We start from the raw sequence: 17600 nt of genomic DNA on the forward strand, positions 1-17600 counted from the left end.
AACGGTGGTACCCTGGAATACATGGAGGTGTAACGGTGGTACCCTGGAATACATGGGGGTGTAACGGTGGTACCCTGGAATACATGGAGGTGTAACGGTGGTGCCCTGGAATACATGGAGGTGTAACGGTGGTACCCTGGAATACATGGAGGTGTAACGGTGGTACCCTGGAATACATGGGGGTGTAACGGTGGTACCCTGGAATACATGGGGGTGTAACGGTGGTACTGGTACCCTGGAATACATGGAGGTGTAACGGTGGTGCCCTGGAATACATGGGGGTGTAACGGTGGTACCCTGGAATACATGGGGGTGTAACGGTGGTATCCTGGAATACATGGAGGTGTAACGGTGGTACCCTGGAATACATGGGGGTGTAACGGTGGTACCCTGGAATACATGGGGGTGTAACGGTGGTATCCTGGAATACATGGAGGTGTAACGGTGGTACCCTGGAATACATGGAGGTGTAACGGTGGTACCCTGGAATACATGGAGGTGTAACGGTGGTACCCTGGAATACATGGAGGTGTAACGGTGGTACCCTGGAATACATGGAGGTGTAACGGTGGTACCCTGGAATACATGGAGGTGTAACGGTGGTACCCTGGAATACATGGGGGTGTAACGGTGGTACCCTGGAATACATGGGGGTGTAACGGTGGTACTGGTACCCTGGAATACATGGAGGTGTAACGGTGGTACCCTGGAATACATGGATGTGTAACGGTGGTACCCTGGAATACATGGAGGTGTAACGGTGGTACCCTGGAATACATGGAGGTGTAACGGTGGTACCCTGGAATACATGGGGGTGTAACGGTGGTACCCTGGAATACATGGAGGTGTAACGGTGGTACCCTGGAATACATGGAGGTGTAACGGTGGTACTGGTACCCTGGAATACATGGAGGTGTAACGGTGGTACCCTGGAATACATGGATGTGTAACGGTGGTACCCTGGAATACATGGAGGTGTAACGGTGGTACTGGTACCCTGGAATACATGGAGGTGTAACGGTGGTACCCTGGAATACATGGATGTGTAACGGTGGTACCCTGGAATACATGGGGGTGTAACGGTGGTACCCTGGAATACATGGGGGTGTAACGGTGGTGCCCTGGAATACATGGAGGTGTAACGGTGGTACCCTGGAATACATGGGGGTGTAACGGTGGTACCCTGGAATACATGGGGGTGTAACGGTGGTGCCCTGGAATACATGGAGGTGTAACGGTGGTACCCTGGAATACATGGGGGTGTAACGGTGGTACCCTGGAATACATGGAGGTGTAACGGTGGTACCCTGGAATACATGGGGGTGTAACGGTGGTACCCTGGAATACATGGAGGTGTAACGGTGGTACCCTGGAATACATGGAGGTGTAACGGTGGTACCCTGGAATACATGGAGGTGTAACGGTGGTACCCTGGAATACATGGGGGTGTAACGGTGGTACCCTGGAATACATGGAGGTGTAACGGTGGTACCCTGGAATACATGGAGGTGTAACGGTGGTACCCTGGAATACATGGAGGTGTAACGGTGGTGCCCTGGAATACATGGAGGTGTAACGGTGGTAACCTGGAATACATGGAGGTGTAACGGTGGTACCCTGGAATACATGGAGGTGTAACGGTGGTACCCTGGAATACATGGAGGTGTAACGGTGGTACCCTGGAATACATGGGAGTGTAACGGTGGTACCCTGGAATACATGGAGGTGTAACGGTGGTACCCTGGAATACATGGGGGTGTAACGGTGGTACCCTGGAATACATGGAGGTGTAACGGTGGTACCCTGGAATACATGGGGGTGTAACGGTGGTACCCTGGAATACATGGAGGTGTAACGGTGGTACCCTGGAATACATGGGGGTGTAACGGTGGTGCCCTGGAATACATGGAGGTGTAACGGTGGTACCCTGGAATACATTGAGGTGTAACGGTGGTACCCTGGAATACATAGAGGTGTAACGGTGGTACCCTGGAATACATGGAGGTGTAACGGTGGTACCCTGGAATACATGGGGGTGTAACGGTGGTACCCTGGAATACATGGAGGTGTAACGGTGGTACCCTGGAATACATGGAGGTGTAACGGTGGTACCCTGGAATACATGGGGGTGTAACGGTGGTACCCTGGAATACATGGAGGTGTAATGGTGGTACCCTGGAATACATGGGGGTGTAACGGTGGTACCCTGGAATACATGGGGGTGTAACGGTGGTGCTGGTACCCTGGAATACATGGAGGTGTAACGGTGGTACCCTGGAATACATGGAGGTGTAACGGTGGTACCCTGGAATACATGGAGGTGTAACGGTGGTACCCTGGAATACATGGAGGTGTAACGGTGGTACCCTGGAATACATGGGGGTGTAACGGTGGTACCCTGGAATACATGGAGGTGTAACGGTGGTACTGGTACCCTGGAATACATGGGGGTGTAACGGTGGTACTGGTACCCTGGAATACATGGAGGTGTAACGGTGGTACTGGTACCCTGGAATACATGGGGGTGTAACGGTGGTACCCTGGAATACATGGAGGTGTAACGGTGGTACCCTGGAATACATGGGGGTGTAACGGTGGTGCTGGTACCCTGGAATACATGGAGGTGTACATTTCGTGCGTTTTTTCGTGTGTTTTTGACATTTCGACTTTTTTTCCTTGAAATTTCGACTTTTTTTTCAAAATTTCGACTTTTATCGTCAAAATTTCGACTTTTTTCTCGAAATTTCGACTTTTTTCTCGAAATTTCGACTTTTTTCCCGAAATTTTAATTTTTTTCTCAAAATTTTGACTTTTTTTCGTCAAAATTTCGACTTTTTTCTCGAAATTTTCACTTTTTTCTCGAAATTTCGACTTTTTTCCCGAAATTTTGACTTTTTTCTTGACATTTTCACTTTTTTCACAACATTTCATGCGTTTTTTCACAACATTTCGTGCGTTTTTGATATTTCGACTTTTTTCTCAAAATTTTGACTTTTTTCACGACATTTCACGCGTTTTTGGTGCGTTTTTGACATTTCGACTTTTTTTCCTTGAAATTTCGACTTTTTTTTTTTTCAAAATTTCGACTTTTTTCGTAAAAAATTTCAACTTTTTTCTCGAAATTTCCACTTTTTTCTCAAAATTTTGACTTTTTTCCTGAAATTTTAACTTTTTTCTCAAAATTTAGACTTTTTTTCGTCAAAATTTCGACTTTTTTCTCGAAATTTTCACTTTTTTCGCGAAATTTCGACTTTTTCCCGAAATTTTGACTTTTTTCTCGACATTTTCACTTTTTTCACAACATTTCGTGCGTTTTTTCGTGTGTTTTTGACATTTCGACTTTTTTTCGTCAAAATTTCGACTTTTTTCTCGAAATTTTCACTTTTTTCTCGAAATTTCGACTTTTTCCCGAAATTTTGACTTTTTTCTCGACATTTTCACTTTTTTCACAACATTTCGTGCGTTTTTTCACAACATTTCGTGCGTTTTTGATATTTCGACTTTTTTCTCAAAATTTTGACTTTTTTCACGACATTTCACGCGTTTTTGGTGCGTTTTTGACATTTCGACTTTTTTTCGTTGAAATTTCGACTTTTTGGAATACATGGGGGTGTAACGGTGGTGCCCTGGAATACATGGGGGTGTAACGGTGGTACCCTGGAATACATGGGGGTGTAACGGTGGTGCTGGTACCTGGAATACATGGAGGTGTAACGGTGGTGCTGGTACCCTGGAATACATGGAGGTGTAACGGTGGTACCCTGGAATACATGGGGGTGTAACGGTGGTACCCTGGAATACATGGGGGTGTAACGGTGGTACCCTGGAATACATGGAGGTGTAACGGTGGTACCCTGGAATACATGGGGGTGTAACGGTGGTACCCTGGTATACATGGAGGTGTAACGGTGGTACCCTGGAATACATGGGGGTGTAACGGTGGTACCCTGGAATACATGGAGGTGTAACGGTGGTACCCTGGAATACATGGAGGTGTAACGGTGGTACTGGTACCCTGGAATACATGGGGGTGTAACGGTGGTACTGGTACCCTGGAATACATGGAGGTGTAACGGTGGTACTGGTACCCTGGAATACATGGGGGTGTAACGGTGGTACCCTGGAATACATGGAGGTGTAACGGTGGTACCCTGGAATACATGGAGGTGTAACGGTGGTACCCTGGAATACATGGGGGTGTAACGGTGGTACCCTGGAATACATGGGGGTGTAACGGTGGTACCCTGGAATACATGGAGGTGTAACGGTGGTACCCTGGAATACATGGAGGTGTAACGGTGGTACCCTGGAATACATGGAGGTGTAACGGTGGTACCCTGGAATACATGGAGGTGTAACGGTGGTACCCTGGAATACATGGGGGTGTAACGGTGGTACCCTGGAATACATGGAGGTGTAACGGTGGTAACCTGGAATACATGGAGGTGTAACGGTGGTACCCTGGAATACATGGGGGTGTAACGGTGGTACCCTGGAATACATGGAGGTGTAACGGTGGTACCCTGGAATACATGGAGGTGTAACGGTGGTACCCTGGAATACATGGAGGTGTAACGGTGGTACCCTGGAATACATGGAGGTGTAACGGTGGTACCCTGGAATACATGGGGGTGTAACGGTGGTGCCCTGGAATACATGGAGGTGTAACGGTGGTGGTGGTACCCTGGAATACATGGAGGTGTAACGGTGGTGCTGGTACCCTGGAATACATGGAGGTGTAACGGTGGTGCTGGTACCCTGGAATACATGGGGGTGTAACGGTGGTGCCCTGGAATACATGGAGGTGTAACGGTGGTACCCTGGAATACATGGGGGTGTAACGGTGGTGCCCTGGAATACATGGAGGTGTAACGGTGGTGCTGGTACCCTGGAATACATGGGGGTGTAACGGTGGTACCCTGGAATACATGGAGGTGTAACGGTGGTACCCTGGAATACATGGAGGTGTAACGGTGGTACCCTGGAATACATGGGGGTGTAACGGTGGTACCCTGGAATACATGGAGGTGTAACGGTGGTACCCTGGAATACATGGGGGTGTAACGGTGGTGCCCTGGAATACATGGAGGTGTAACGGTGGTGCTGGTACCCTGGAATACATGGGGGTGTAACGGTGGTACCCTGGAATACATGGAGGTGTAACGGTGGTACCCTGGAATACATGGAGGTGTAACGGTGGTACCCTGGAATACATGGAGGTGTAACGGTGGTACCCTGGAATACATGGGGGTGTAACGGTGGTACCCTGGAATACATGGGGGTGTAACGGTGGTGCTGGTACCCTGGAATACATGGAGGTGTAACGGTGGTACCCTGGAATACATGGGGGTGTAACGGTGGTACCCTGGAATACATGGAGGTGTAACGGTGGTACCCTGGAATACATGGAGGTGTAACGGTGGTACCCTGGAATACATGGAGGTGTAACGGTGGTACCCTGGAATACATGGAGGTGTAACGGTGGTGCTGGTACCCTGGAATACATGGAGGTGTAACGGTGGTACCCTGGAATACATGGAGGTGTAACGGTGGTACCCTGGAATACATGGAGGTGTAACGGTGGTACCCTGGAATACATGGAGGTGTAACGGTGGTGCTGGTACCCTGGAATACATGGAGGTGTAACGGTGGTACCCTGGAATACATGGAGGTGTAACGGTGGTACCCTGGAATACATGGAGGTGTAACGGTGGTACCCTGGAATACATGGAGGTGTAACGGTGGTACCCTGGAATACATGGAGGTGTAACGGTGGTACCCTGGAATACATGGAGGTGTAACGGTGGTACCCTGGAATACATGGAGGTGTAACGGTGGTACCCTGGAATACATGGAGGTGTAACGGTGGTACCCTGGAATACATGGAGGTGTAACGGTGGTACCCTGGAATACATGGAGGTGTAACGGTGGTGCTGGTACCCTGGAATACATGGAGGTGTAACGGTGGTACCCTGGAATACATGGAGGTGTAACGGTGGTACCCTGGAATACATGGAGGTGTACATTTCGTGCGTTTTTTCGTGTGTTTTTGACATTTCGACTTTTTTTCCTTGAAATTTCGACTTTTTTTTCAAAATTTCAACTTTTTTCTCGAAATTTCGACTTTTTTCCCGAAATTTTCACTTTTTTCTCGAAATTTCGACTTTTTTCCCGAAATTTTGACTTTTCTCTCGACATTTTTCACTTTTTTCACAACATTTTGTGCGTTTTTTCACAACATTTTGTGCGTTTTTGACATCTCGACTTTTTTTCGTTGAAATTTCGACTTTTTGGAATACATGTGGGTGTAACGGTGGTGCTGGTACCCTGGAATACATGGTTGACGTGTCACTTCCTGTGCAGGCCGGCGTTGCCGTGGATACGCGCTCCGTCCCCAAACACGTGTCGTCCCTGGAGTTCCCCAGACTGACGCCGGGCCACGCCTACACCGTCACCGTCCAATCCCGGAGCGGCAGCTTGACCAACAGCATCGCGGTGACGGGGAGAGCAGGTGAGACCCGGCAGAACCGGTTCCTGGTTCCCGGTTCCTGGTTCCTGGTTCCTGGTTCCTAGTTCCGGTTCCTGGTTCCTGGTTCCTGGTTCCTGGTTCCTGGTTCCTGGTCCTAGTTCCCGGTCCCGGACCTGAGCAGTTCTGGCTAGCGCTGCAGCTATCGAATATTTTAGTAATCGAGTATTTTACTGAAAATCATCCATTAATCGAGTAATTGGATTAAACATATTTTTGTTTAGTTAAAGAGCAATTATAAATATACCGTATTTTCTGGACTATAAGCCGCACCTGCATATAAGCCGCATCCGCTCTATTTTTAAAAAACAATAAAAAAAGATATTTAGCCCCAGATATTTGTTGTTTATTAGATATTTACTACATGTCCAGAATGATTCTGAACTGTAAATGATGTACATGTTTGTACCTAAATAGATCTTTCCTAACAGTGTCTTTTAACACGGCAGCAACTTTGCTGATTAAAACGGGACAGAACCAAGAGAAAATAACCGCTATTTATTTATCTATTTATCTGTTTGAAATCTGCTTCTACTTCTATCTGCTAAAGAAGAAGTAGCGTTTTCTTCTTTGCATTTATTTTGTCTTAGTTTTGATTCTAATTCCGGTTAGCGCCCCCTAGTGGTGGAAGAAAAATCCACAGAATATCTGCACCTTTGTATAAGCTGCTGGTTGAAAACCTATGAAAAAGTAGCAGCTTATAGTCCAGAAAATACAGTAGTCTGTTTTAGATTGGGCGGATACGCCACAGTACGGGTAAATACCTGCTTTGAGCTGCAAAATTAAACCATTCCTCCAGGCAGAGAAAATTCCAGGGCTGGGCGATATATCGAGATTTTAATATATATCGATATATTTTCAAACACGATATGGTACGAGACAATATCGTTTATATCGATTTTAAAAAAAAAAGAAAAAAAAAAAATTTTACATTTTTTTTTTGATGTTGATATAGCTTATTTTGTGACAAATTGACTTGAATGTTTTATTTGAGATTGTCACAAATGTTTTGTTATTTGCACAACTGTCAACCTCAGTGGAAAAGTCTGCCTGTTACTGTCTACATTGTATTAATTACAGTGTATTTTAATTTAATTGTTATGCAGGAAAGGGATATTTGTTTTATTTTATTCAAGAATCATTTTTATTCTATATATGCAGGCAGTTTATTTTTATTTCATGTGTTTTATACATGTTGATATTGTGCAGACCTCTGTTAATAAAGGAACCTGTGTGACATTTGGAACGAGGCTTTGTATTAAAACTGACTGTTTTTTTAAGAAATGAAGCTAACAGAGATGCTAACAGAGATGCTAACAGAGATGCTAACAGAGATGCTAACAGAGATGCTAACAGAGATGCTAACAGAGATGCTAACAGAGATGCTAACGGAGATGCTAACGGAGATGCTAACGGAGATGCTAACAGAGATGCTAACAGAGATGCTAACAGATATGCTAACAGAGATGCTAACGGAGATGCTAACGGAGATGCTAACAGAGATGCTAACAGAGGTGCTAACAGAGATGCTAACAGAGATGCTAACAGAGATGCTATGCTATAATGCTTTGGGGGAAACCCCAATTAAGGCACAGAAAAAATATCGAGATATATATCGAGTATCAACATTCAGCTAGAAAATATCCAGATATGACTTTTGGTCCATATCGCCCAGCCCTAGCAGGGCCTAATTGCCCCCCCGTCCGCAAGCTCTCAAAATAAGTTTTGGCTCACACGGGACCAAAATCCCGTGCGAACCAGGCTCTTTCTCACAGAAAAACAGGCATTTGCTATGATAAACAGCAGGTGCGTGGCTGACTAAAAACTAAAGCTGTGTTTTGGGAATCCAGGGCATCTTCAGGACACAACATTTATTTTTTCTCCCTTCACCCCCCCAGCGCCGGCCCGGGTGACGGCCCTGCAGGCCGACAACGGCCACACCACCCACAGCCTGACGGTGGCGTGGGAGGGCCCGCCGGGCCGCTACGACGCCTTCGGCCTGCGGCTGCTGGACGGCGCCGGCGCCGCGCTGCTGAACCGGACCCTGCCGGCCCAGAGCCGGGCCCAGACCCTGGAGGGCCTGACGTCGGGCCGGCGCTACCGCGTGGAGCTGCTGACGCTCAGCGGCGGCGTGGCGGCGCTGGAGCCGGCGGTGGCGGACGGACAAACACGTGAGTGGAACTTTTACAAGCAGAAAAACAAAGCAGAAAAAAACAACTAAATCAATGTTTCTGCTCAGATTTCTCCTTATTATTATAATGATAATAACAATACATTTTATTTGTAAAGCACTTTTCATAAAATAATCTCAGTGTGCTACCGATACAAAATAAAAAAAAACATCACAGTTCGGGGCGACAGAGTTCTGAATGAAATGAAGTTTCCAGAGGTGTTTGTTGGGGATACTGATGAGCAGGCTGTTACATTAGTACCTGGTCAGGGGGAGTGAAAAAAGTCGAAATGTCGAGAAAAAAGTAGAAATTTTGAGAAAAAAGTTGAAATTTTGAGAAAAAGGTGAAATTTTGAGAAAAAAGTTGAAATTTGGATGAAAAAGTCAAAATTTTGAGAAAAAAGTCGAGAAAAGTGTTGAAATTTTGAGAAAAAAAGTTGAAATTTTGAGAAAAAAGTTGAAATTTTGAGAAAAAGGTTGAAATGTTGATTAAAAAAGTTGAAATTTGGATGAAAAAGTCAACATTTTGAGAAAAAGGTGAAATTTTGAGAAAAAAGTTGAAATTTGGATGAAAAAGTTGAAATTTGGATGAAAAAAGTCAAGAAAAAAGTTGAAATTTTGAGAAAAAAAGTTGAAATTTTGAGAAAAAAGTTGAAATTTTGAGAAAAAGGTTGAAATTTTTATGAAAAAAGTTGAAATGTGGATGAAAAAGTCAAATTTTTTAGAAAAAAGTCGAGAAAAAAGTTGAAATTTTGAGTAAAAAAGTTGAAATTTTGAGAAAAAAGGTGAAAAAAAAGTTGAAATTTTGATGAAAAAGTTGAAATTTTGATGAAAAAGTTGAAATTTTGAGAACAAGGTGAAATTTTGAGAAAAAAGTTGAAATTTGGATGAAAAAGTCAAAATTTGGATGAAAAAAGTCGAGAAAAAAGTTGAAATTTTGAGAAAAAAAGTTGAAATTTTGAGAAAAAAGTTGAAATTTTGAGTAAAAAAGTTGAAATTTTGAGAAAAAAGGTGAAAAAAAAGTTGAAATTTTGATGAAAAAGTTGAAATTTTGATGAAAAAGTTGAAATTTTGAGAACAAGGTGAAATTTTGAGAAAAAAGTTGAAATTTGGATGAAAAAGTCAAAATTTGGATGAAAAAAGTCGAGAAAAAAGTTGAAATTTTGAGAAAAAAAGTTGAAATTTTGAGAAAAAAGTTGAAATTTTGAGAAAAAGGTTGAAATTTTTATGAAAAAAGTTGAAATGTGGATGAAAAAGTCAAATTTTTTAGAAAAAAGTCGAGAAAAAAGTTGAAATTTTGAGTAAAAAAGTTGAAATTTTGAGAAAAAAGGTGAAAAAAAAGTTGAAATTTTGATGAAAAAGTTGAAATTTTGATGAAAAAGTTGAAATTTTGAGAACAAGGTGAAATTTTGAGAAAAAAGTTGAAATTTGGATGAAAAAGTCAAAATTTGGATGAAAAAAGTCGAGAAAAAAGTTGAAATTTTGAGAAAAAAAGTTGAAATTTTGAGAAAAAAGTTGAAATTTTGAGAAAAAGTTGAAATTTTGATGAAAAAGTTGAAATTTTGATGAAAAAGTTGAAATTTTGAGAAAAAGGTGAAATTTTGAGAAAAAAGTTGAAATTTGGATGAAAAAGTTGAAATTTTGAGAAAAAAAGTTGAAATTTTGAGAAAAAAAGTTGAAATTTTGAGAAAAAAGTTGAAATTTTGAGAAAAAGGTTGAAATTTTTATGAAAAAAGTTGAAATGTGGATGAAAAAGTCAATTTTTTTAGAAAAAAGTTGAGAAAAAAGTTGAAATTTTGAGTAAAAAAGTTGAAATTTTGAGAAAAAAGGTGAAAAAAAAGTTGAAATTTTGATGAAAAAGTTGAAATTTTGAGAAAAAAGTTGAAATTTGGATGAAAAAGACAAAATTTTGAGAAAAAAGTCGGGAAAAAAGTTGAAATTTTGAGAAAAAAAGTTGAAATTTGGATGAAAAAGTCAAGTCAAAGGCCGTGTACAAGTTTTTCTGCATCGGAGAAAGTGAGGAAGGGGCGGAGTTTGGATATGTTCTTGGAAACATCAAGTCCTCGTGTGTTGCAGGTCCGGCTGCCGTGGGGAATCTGTCTGCCGTCTCCGTCAACACCTCCGTCCTCAGCTTCTCCTGGACTCCCCCGGAGGGACACGTGGACTCGTACAACCTGTCCCTGTCCCTGGTCCCCGAGCAGCAGGTGAGTCTTTACCTGTCCCGGGTCCCTGAGCAGCAGGTGAGTCTTTACCTGTCCCTCTACCTGAGCAGCAGGTGAGTCTTTACCTGTCCCTCTACCTGGTCCCTGAGCAGCAGGTGAGTCTTTACCTGTCCCTCTACCTGGTCCCTGAGCAGCAGGTGAGTCTTTACCTGTCCCTCTACCTGGTCCCTGAGCAGCAGGTGAGTCTTTACCTGTCCCTCTACCTGAGCAGCAGGTGAGTCTTTACCTGTCCCTGTCCCGGGTCCCCGAGCAGCAGGTGAGTCTTTACCTGTACCGGGTCCCTGAGCAGCAGGTGAGTCTTTACCTGTCCCTCTACCTGAGCAGCAGGTGAGTCTTTACCTGTCCCTCTACCTGGTCCCTGAGCAGCAGGTGAGTCTTTACCTGTCCCTCTACCTGAGCAGCAGGTGAGTCTTTACCTGTCCCTCTACCGGGTCCCTGAGCAGCAGGTGAGTCTTTACCTGTCCCTCTACCTGGTCCCTGAGCAGCAGGTGAGTCTTTACCTGTCCCTGTCCCGGGTCCCCGAGCAGCAGGTGAGTCTTTACCTGTCCCTCTACCTGGTCCCTGAGCAGCAGGTGAGTCTTTACCTGTCCCTGTCCCTGGTACCTGAGCAGCAGGTGAGTCTCCAACCAATTTTGAGAAAAAAGTTGAAATTTGGATGAAAAAGTCAAAATTTTGAGAAAAAAGTCGAGAAAAAAGTTGAAATTTTGAGAAAAAAAGTTGAAATTTTGAGAAAAAAGTTGAAATTTTTAGAAAAAGGTTGAAATTTTGATGAAAAAAGTTTAAATTTGGATGAAAAAGTCAAAATTTTGAGAAAAAAGTCGAGAAAAAAGTTGAAATTTTGAGTAAAAAAGTTGAAATTTTGAGAAAAAGTCAAAATTTTGAGAAAAAAGTCGAGAAAAAAGTTGAAATTTTGAGTAAAAAAGTTGAAATTTTGAGAAAAAGGTGAAATTTTGAGAAAAAAGTTGAAATTTTGAGAAAAAGGTTGAAATTTGGATGAAAAAGTCAAAATTTTGAGAAAAAAGTCGAGAAAAAAGTTGAAATTTTGAGAAAAAAAGTTGAAATTTTGAGAAAAAAGGTGAAATTTTTAGAAAAAGGTTGAAATTTTGATGAAAAAAGTTTAAATTTGTATGAAAAAGTCAAAATTTTGAGAAAAAAGTCGAGAAAAAAGTTGAAATTTTGAGTAAAAAAGTTGAAATTTTGAGAAAAAGGTGAAATTTTGAGAAAAAAGTTGAAATTTTGAGAAAAAGGTTGAAATTTGGATGAAAAAGTCAAAATTTTGAGAAAAAAGTCGAGAAAAAAGTTGAAATTTTGAGAAAAAGGTGAAATTTTGAGAAAAAGTCAAAATTTTGAGAAAAAAGTCGAGAAAAAAGTTGAAATTTTGAGTAAAAAAGTTGAAATTTTGAGAAAAAGGTGAAATTTTGAGAAAAAAGTTGAAATTTTGAGAAAAAGGTTGAAATTTGGATGAAAAAGTCAAAATTTTGAGAAAAAAGTCGAGAAAAAAGTTGAAATTTTGAGAAAAAAAGTTGAAATTTTGAGAAAAAAGGTGAAATTTTTAGAAAAAGGTTGAAATTTTGATGAAAAAAGTTTAAATTTGTATGAAAAAGTCAAAATTTTGAGAAAAAAGTCGAGAAAAAAGTTGAAATTTTGAGTAAAAAAGTTGAAATTTTGAGAAAAAGGTGAAATTTTGAGAAAAAAGTTGAAATTTTGAGAAAAAGGTTGAAATTTGGATGAAAAAGTCAAAATTTTGAGAAAAAAGTCGAGAAAAAAGTTGAAATTTTGAGAAAAAGGTGAAATTTTGAGAAAAAAGTCAACCTGTCCCTCTACCTGGTCCCTGAGCAGCAGGTGAGTCTCTAACCTGTCCCTCAGGGGTCGGCAACCCAACATGTTTTAGATCCATATTGGACCAAAAACACAAAAAACTAATATTTCTGGAGCCGCAAAAAATGAAAAGTCTTGTATCAGAATTAGAATGAAGAAACACATGCTGCATGTTTCTATATTAGTTAGAACTGGGGGAAGATTTATTTTTAAATTATGCAAAAAAGTCGAAATGTTAAGAAAAAAGTCAAATTTCGAGGAAAAAGTTGAAATTTCGAGGAAAAAGTTGAAATTTCGAGGAAAAAGTTGAAATTTCGAGAAAAAAGTCAAAATTTCGAGAAAAAAGTCGAAATTTCGAGAAAACGGTCAAAATTTCGAGAAAAAAGTCGAAATGTCGAGAAAAAAGTCAAAATTTTGAGAAAAAATTCGAGATTAAAAAGAGATTAAAATATCGAGATTAAAAAGGAAAGGAAAAACAAAGAAAAAAACAGAAAAAAACGAAAAAAAGAAGAAAAAAAGAAAAAGGAAAAAAGAAAATAAAAAAAGGAAAAAGAGAAAAAATAGGAAAAAAGGAAAAAAAGAAGGAAAAAAAAGGTCAAACATTTTTGAAAAAGCTCCAGGAGCCACTAGGGCGGCGCTAAAGAGCCGCGGGTTGCTGATCCCTGCTCTACCGGGTCCCCGAGCAGCAGGTGAGTGTCGCCGGACCGCAGGTGCGTCGCCAATGAAATGCTGAAAACAACGATGTGCCGCTTCCGGCGGGAATAAAACCCACAACCAGGAAGTCCCTGCGTACAGGGAATTTACTTCCAGCCAATGAAACGTGCGTCCGTGTTTTGACTCTTTTATATGCAAACTTTAGCTTAATGTTTCAGTAACTTTTTTTCAGCAATATTGATAATGAATCTGATTTATGATTGGATTCCTCTAAGTGTCAACTTTTATTAGAGGCCAGAATGATGAAGGTTCAAGAGTTCTGTCCTTTTATCCAGGAACGTGACCTGGTTATCCACGTGTCTTTTTGGAGTCTCCAAATGTGCCATTTTTGGAAAGGTCTAGTCCAGGGGTCGGCAACCGTGGCTCTAGAGCTGCATGTGGCTCTTTAGCGCCGCCCTAGTGGCTCCTGGAGCTTTTTAAAAAATGTCTACCTTTTTTTTCCTTTTTTTTTCCTTTTTTCTTCTGTTTTTCCTCTTTTTATTTTTTTCTCTTTTATTCTTCTTTTTTTTTCTTTTTTTCCTTTTTTTCTTATTTTCTTTTTTCTTCCTTTTTTCCTTTTTTAATCTCAACATTTTAACTTTTTTCTCAACATTTCGACTTTTTTCTCGAGATTGTACTTAAACATTTATCTCGACATTTTGACTTTTTTCTAGAAGTGCATAATGAAAACAAAAATCTTCCCCCAGTTATAACTAATATAGAAACATACAGCAAGTGTTTCTTCAAACAAGACTTTTCATGTTTTGCGGCTCCAGACATATTTGTTTTTTGTGTTTTTGGTCCAATATGGATCTAAAACATTTTGGGTTGCCGACCCCTGATCTAGACACAATCTTACAAAAACATGTGTAAAATACTCATTTATTGTGGTATTGTTATCAGATTTGAACTTGCACTAGAAAAGGCTTCATGCTGAGGTCTTATTGTGTTTTCCAGCTAATAAGTCCCAGATTCATCTGCAACATCTGGTTACAGAACAAATAAAAACCTTCTATTTCAGTGTTTAAACTGAGATTACTCAATGCTAGTAGCAGTTAGTGATTCTGACGAGCCCGCCGTCACGTCTCCGTTGTGGTTTCCAGGTGTTTTGGGAGAATCTCACTTAGGGTTCGAGAGCGGTCGGCTGCGCAAAAATGAATCACACACACACACACTCGCTTTTGCTATAATGAATACATTTATTAGCAAGCAGTGCACACAAAAAGACTCACACACAATTGCTCTTTGCTAGGATAACTGTGTCAAGTTATCCCCCGCAAAAGGCAAATCAACGACTTTAGTCTCGTAATGTTACGACTTTACTCTCGTAACGTTACGACTTTACTCTTGTAACGTTACGACTTTACTCTCGTAATGTTACGACTTTATTATGGTAATGTTACGACTTTATTCTGGTAATGTTACGACTTTATTATCGTAATGTTACGACTTTATTCTGGTAATGTTACGACTTTAGTCTCATAATGTTACGACTTTATTCTGGTAATGTTACGACTTTAGTCTCGTAATATTACGACTTTATTATCGTAATGTTACGACTTTATTCTCGTAATATTACGACTTTATTCTCGTAAGGTTACGACTTTATTCTCGTAATGTCACGACTTTACTCTCGTAATGTTACGACTTTAGTCTCGTAATGTTACGACTTTATTCTCGTAATGTTACGACTTTAGTCTCGTAATGTTACGACTTTATTCTCGTAATGTTACGACTTTATTCTCGTAATGTTACGACTATATTCTCGTAATGTCACGACTTTATTATGGTAATGTTACGACTTTATTCTCGTAACGTTACGACTTTATTCTCGTAACGTTACGACTTTAGTCTCGTAATGTTACGACTTTAATCTATTAGGACTTTATTCTCGTAATGTTACGACTTTATTCTCGTAATGTTACGACTTTATTCTCGTAATGTTACGACTTTATTCTCGTAATGTTACGACTTTATTCTCGTAATGTTACGACTTTATTCTCGTAATGTTACGACTATATTCTCGTAATGTCACGACTTTATTATGGTAATGTTACGACTTTATTATGGTAATGTTACGACTTTATTATCGTAATGTCACGACTTTATTCTCGTAATGTCACGACTTTATTCTGGTAATGTTACGACTTTAGTCTCGTAATGTCACGACTTTATTATCGTAACGTTACGACTTTATTATGGTAATGTCACGACTTTATTATGGTAATATTACGACTTTATTCTCGTAATGTTACGACTTTAGTCTCGTAATGTTACGACTTTATTATCGTAATATTACGACTTTATTCTCGTAATGTTACGACTTTATTATCGTAATGTTACGACTTTATTCTCGTAAGGTTACGACTTTATTATCGTAATGTTACGACTTTATTCTCGTAAGGTTACGACTTTATTCTCGTAAGGTTACGACTTTATTATCGTAATGTTACGACTTTATTCCCCTAATATTACGATTTTATTCTCGTAATGTTACGACTTTAGTCTCGTAATGTTACGACTTTATTATCGTAATATTACGACTTTATTCTCGTAATGTCACGACTTTATTATCGTAATGTTACGACTTTATTCTCGTAATGTTACGACTTTATTATCGTAATGTTACGACTTTATTCTCGTAAGGTTACGACTTTATTATCGTAATGTTACGACTTTATTCTCGTAAGGTTACGACTTTATTCTCGTAAGGTTACGACTTTATTATCGTAATTTTACGACTTTATTCTCGTAATGTCACGACTTTATTATCGTAATGTTACGACTTTATTCTCGTAATGTTACGACTTTATTATCGTAATGTTACGACTTTATTCTCGTAAGGTTACGACTTTAGTCTCGTAATGTTATGACTTTATTATCGTAATGTTACGACTTTATTCTCTAATCTTACGACTTTATTATCGTAATGTTACGACTTTATTATCGTAATGTTACGACTTTATTCTCTAATCTTACGACTTTATTCTCGTAATGTCACGACTTTATTCTGGTAATGTTATGACTTTACTCTCGTAAGGTTACGACTTTATTATGGTAATATTACGACTTTATTCTGGTAATGTTACGACTTTATTCTGGTAATGTTACGACTTTAGTCTCGTAATGTCACGACTTTATTATCGTAATGTCACGACTTTATTCTGGTAATGTTATGACTTTACTCTCGTAAGGTTACGACTTTATTCTCGTAATGTTACGACTTTATTCTCGTAATGTCACGACTTTATTCTGGTAATGTTATGACTTTACTCTCGTAAGGTTACGACTTTATTATGGTAATGTTACGACTTTATTCTCGTAATGTCACGACTTTATTATGGTAATGTTACGACTTTAGTCTCGTAATGTTATGACTTCTCATAATGTTACGACTTTATTCTCGTAATGTCACGACTTTATTATGGTAATGTTACGACTTTATTATGGTAATGTTACGACTTTATTATGGTAATGTTATCCCCCGCAAAAGGCAAATCAACAGACAATGACACAGGGCTAGTCCTTGATAACTCTTACCTTAACACAGAAGGACTGGAGAGCCGGCCAGTCCTGGCAGAGTAGCCGAAAACCCGCTGGGCGTCGTGCACTAGACCCGCAGCAGACTCTGACTTTAACTTCCGGCTGTCCCGTCTTTATACGACATCTCGCGGAGGGGGTTGCCCCTTCAACCCCCGCCCGCAAGCTCTCACGCTAAGTCTTGGTTCACACGGGAGCTCTCCCGTGTGAACAAGCGCCTCTCTCACAGTTACAATCATTCTAAACAGCAGGTGCAGACTGTGTTTTGGGAATTCAGGGCATTTCAGGACATAAAACATATTTTTTTTTCCCTTCATTCCACCTCTGGCCTGAAAATGTCCCAATTCAAAAACAAGCATAAAACATGAACATAATTAACATGAAAAGTTGAATTCAGGGCATTCCAGGACACCAAACATATTTGACCTCTCCCCAGGGCGACGGCGAGCCGGCGGGCGACGGAGAGCCGGTAGCTGGTCGGTCCCTCGGCGCGGCGGCGGATCGCTGCACCTTCGGCGGTCTGAGACCCGGAACCCTGTACCGGCTGAAGGTGGAGAGCTGGAGCCGCCGCATGAGCAGCGACTCCTCGGTGCTGGCCCGGACCGGTGAGTCGTGGCCCCGCCCCCTCCAT

General features: G+C 40.8%; 1 protein-coding gene across 1 annotated transcript in view; it reads left to right on the top strand.

The window, feature by feature from the left end:
• ptprb (protein tyrosine phosphatase receptor type b) overlaps window positions 1-17600 on the top strand; it is a 135183-nt gene that overhangs the window by 89425 nt on the left and 28158 nt on the right. Inside the window, exons 17-20 of the mRNA XM_061715181.1 lie at window positions 6364-6511; window positions 8425-8697; window positions 10773-10900; window positions 17406-17574. Of these exons, the coding sequence (XP_061571165.1) occupies window positions 6364-6511; window positions 8425-8697; window positions 10773-10900; window positions 17406-17574 (718 nt within the window). The remainder of the gene's footprint in view (window positions 1-6363; window positions 6512-8424; window positions 8698-10772; window positions 10901-17405; window positions 17575-17600) is intronic.

The sequence above is a fragment of the Cololabis saira genome, chromosome 23 (assembly GCF_033807715.1).
Source record: "Cololabis saira isolate AMF1-May2022 chromosome 23, fColSai1.1, whole genome shotgun sequence".
Lineage (NCBI taxonomy): Eukaryota > Metazoa > Chordata > Actinopteri > Beloniformes > Belonidae > Cololabis > Cololabis saira.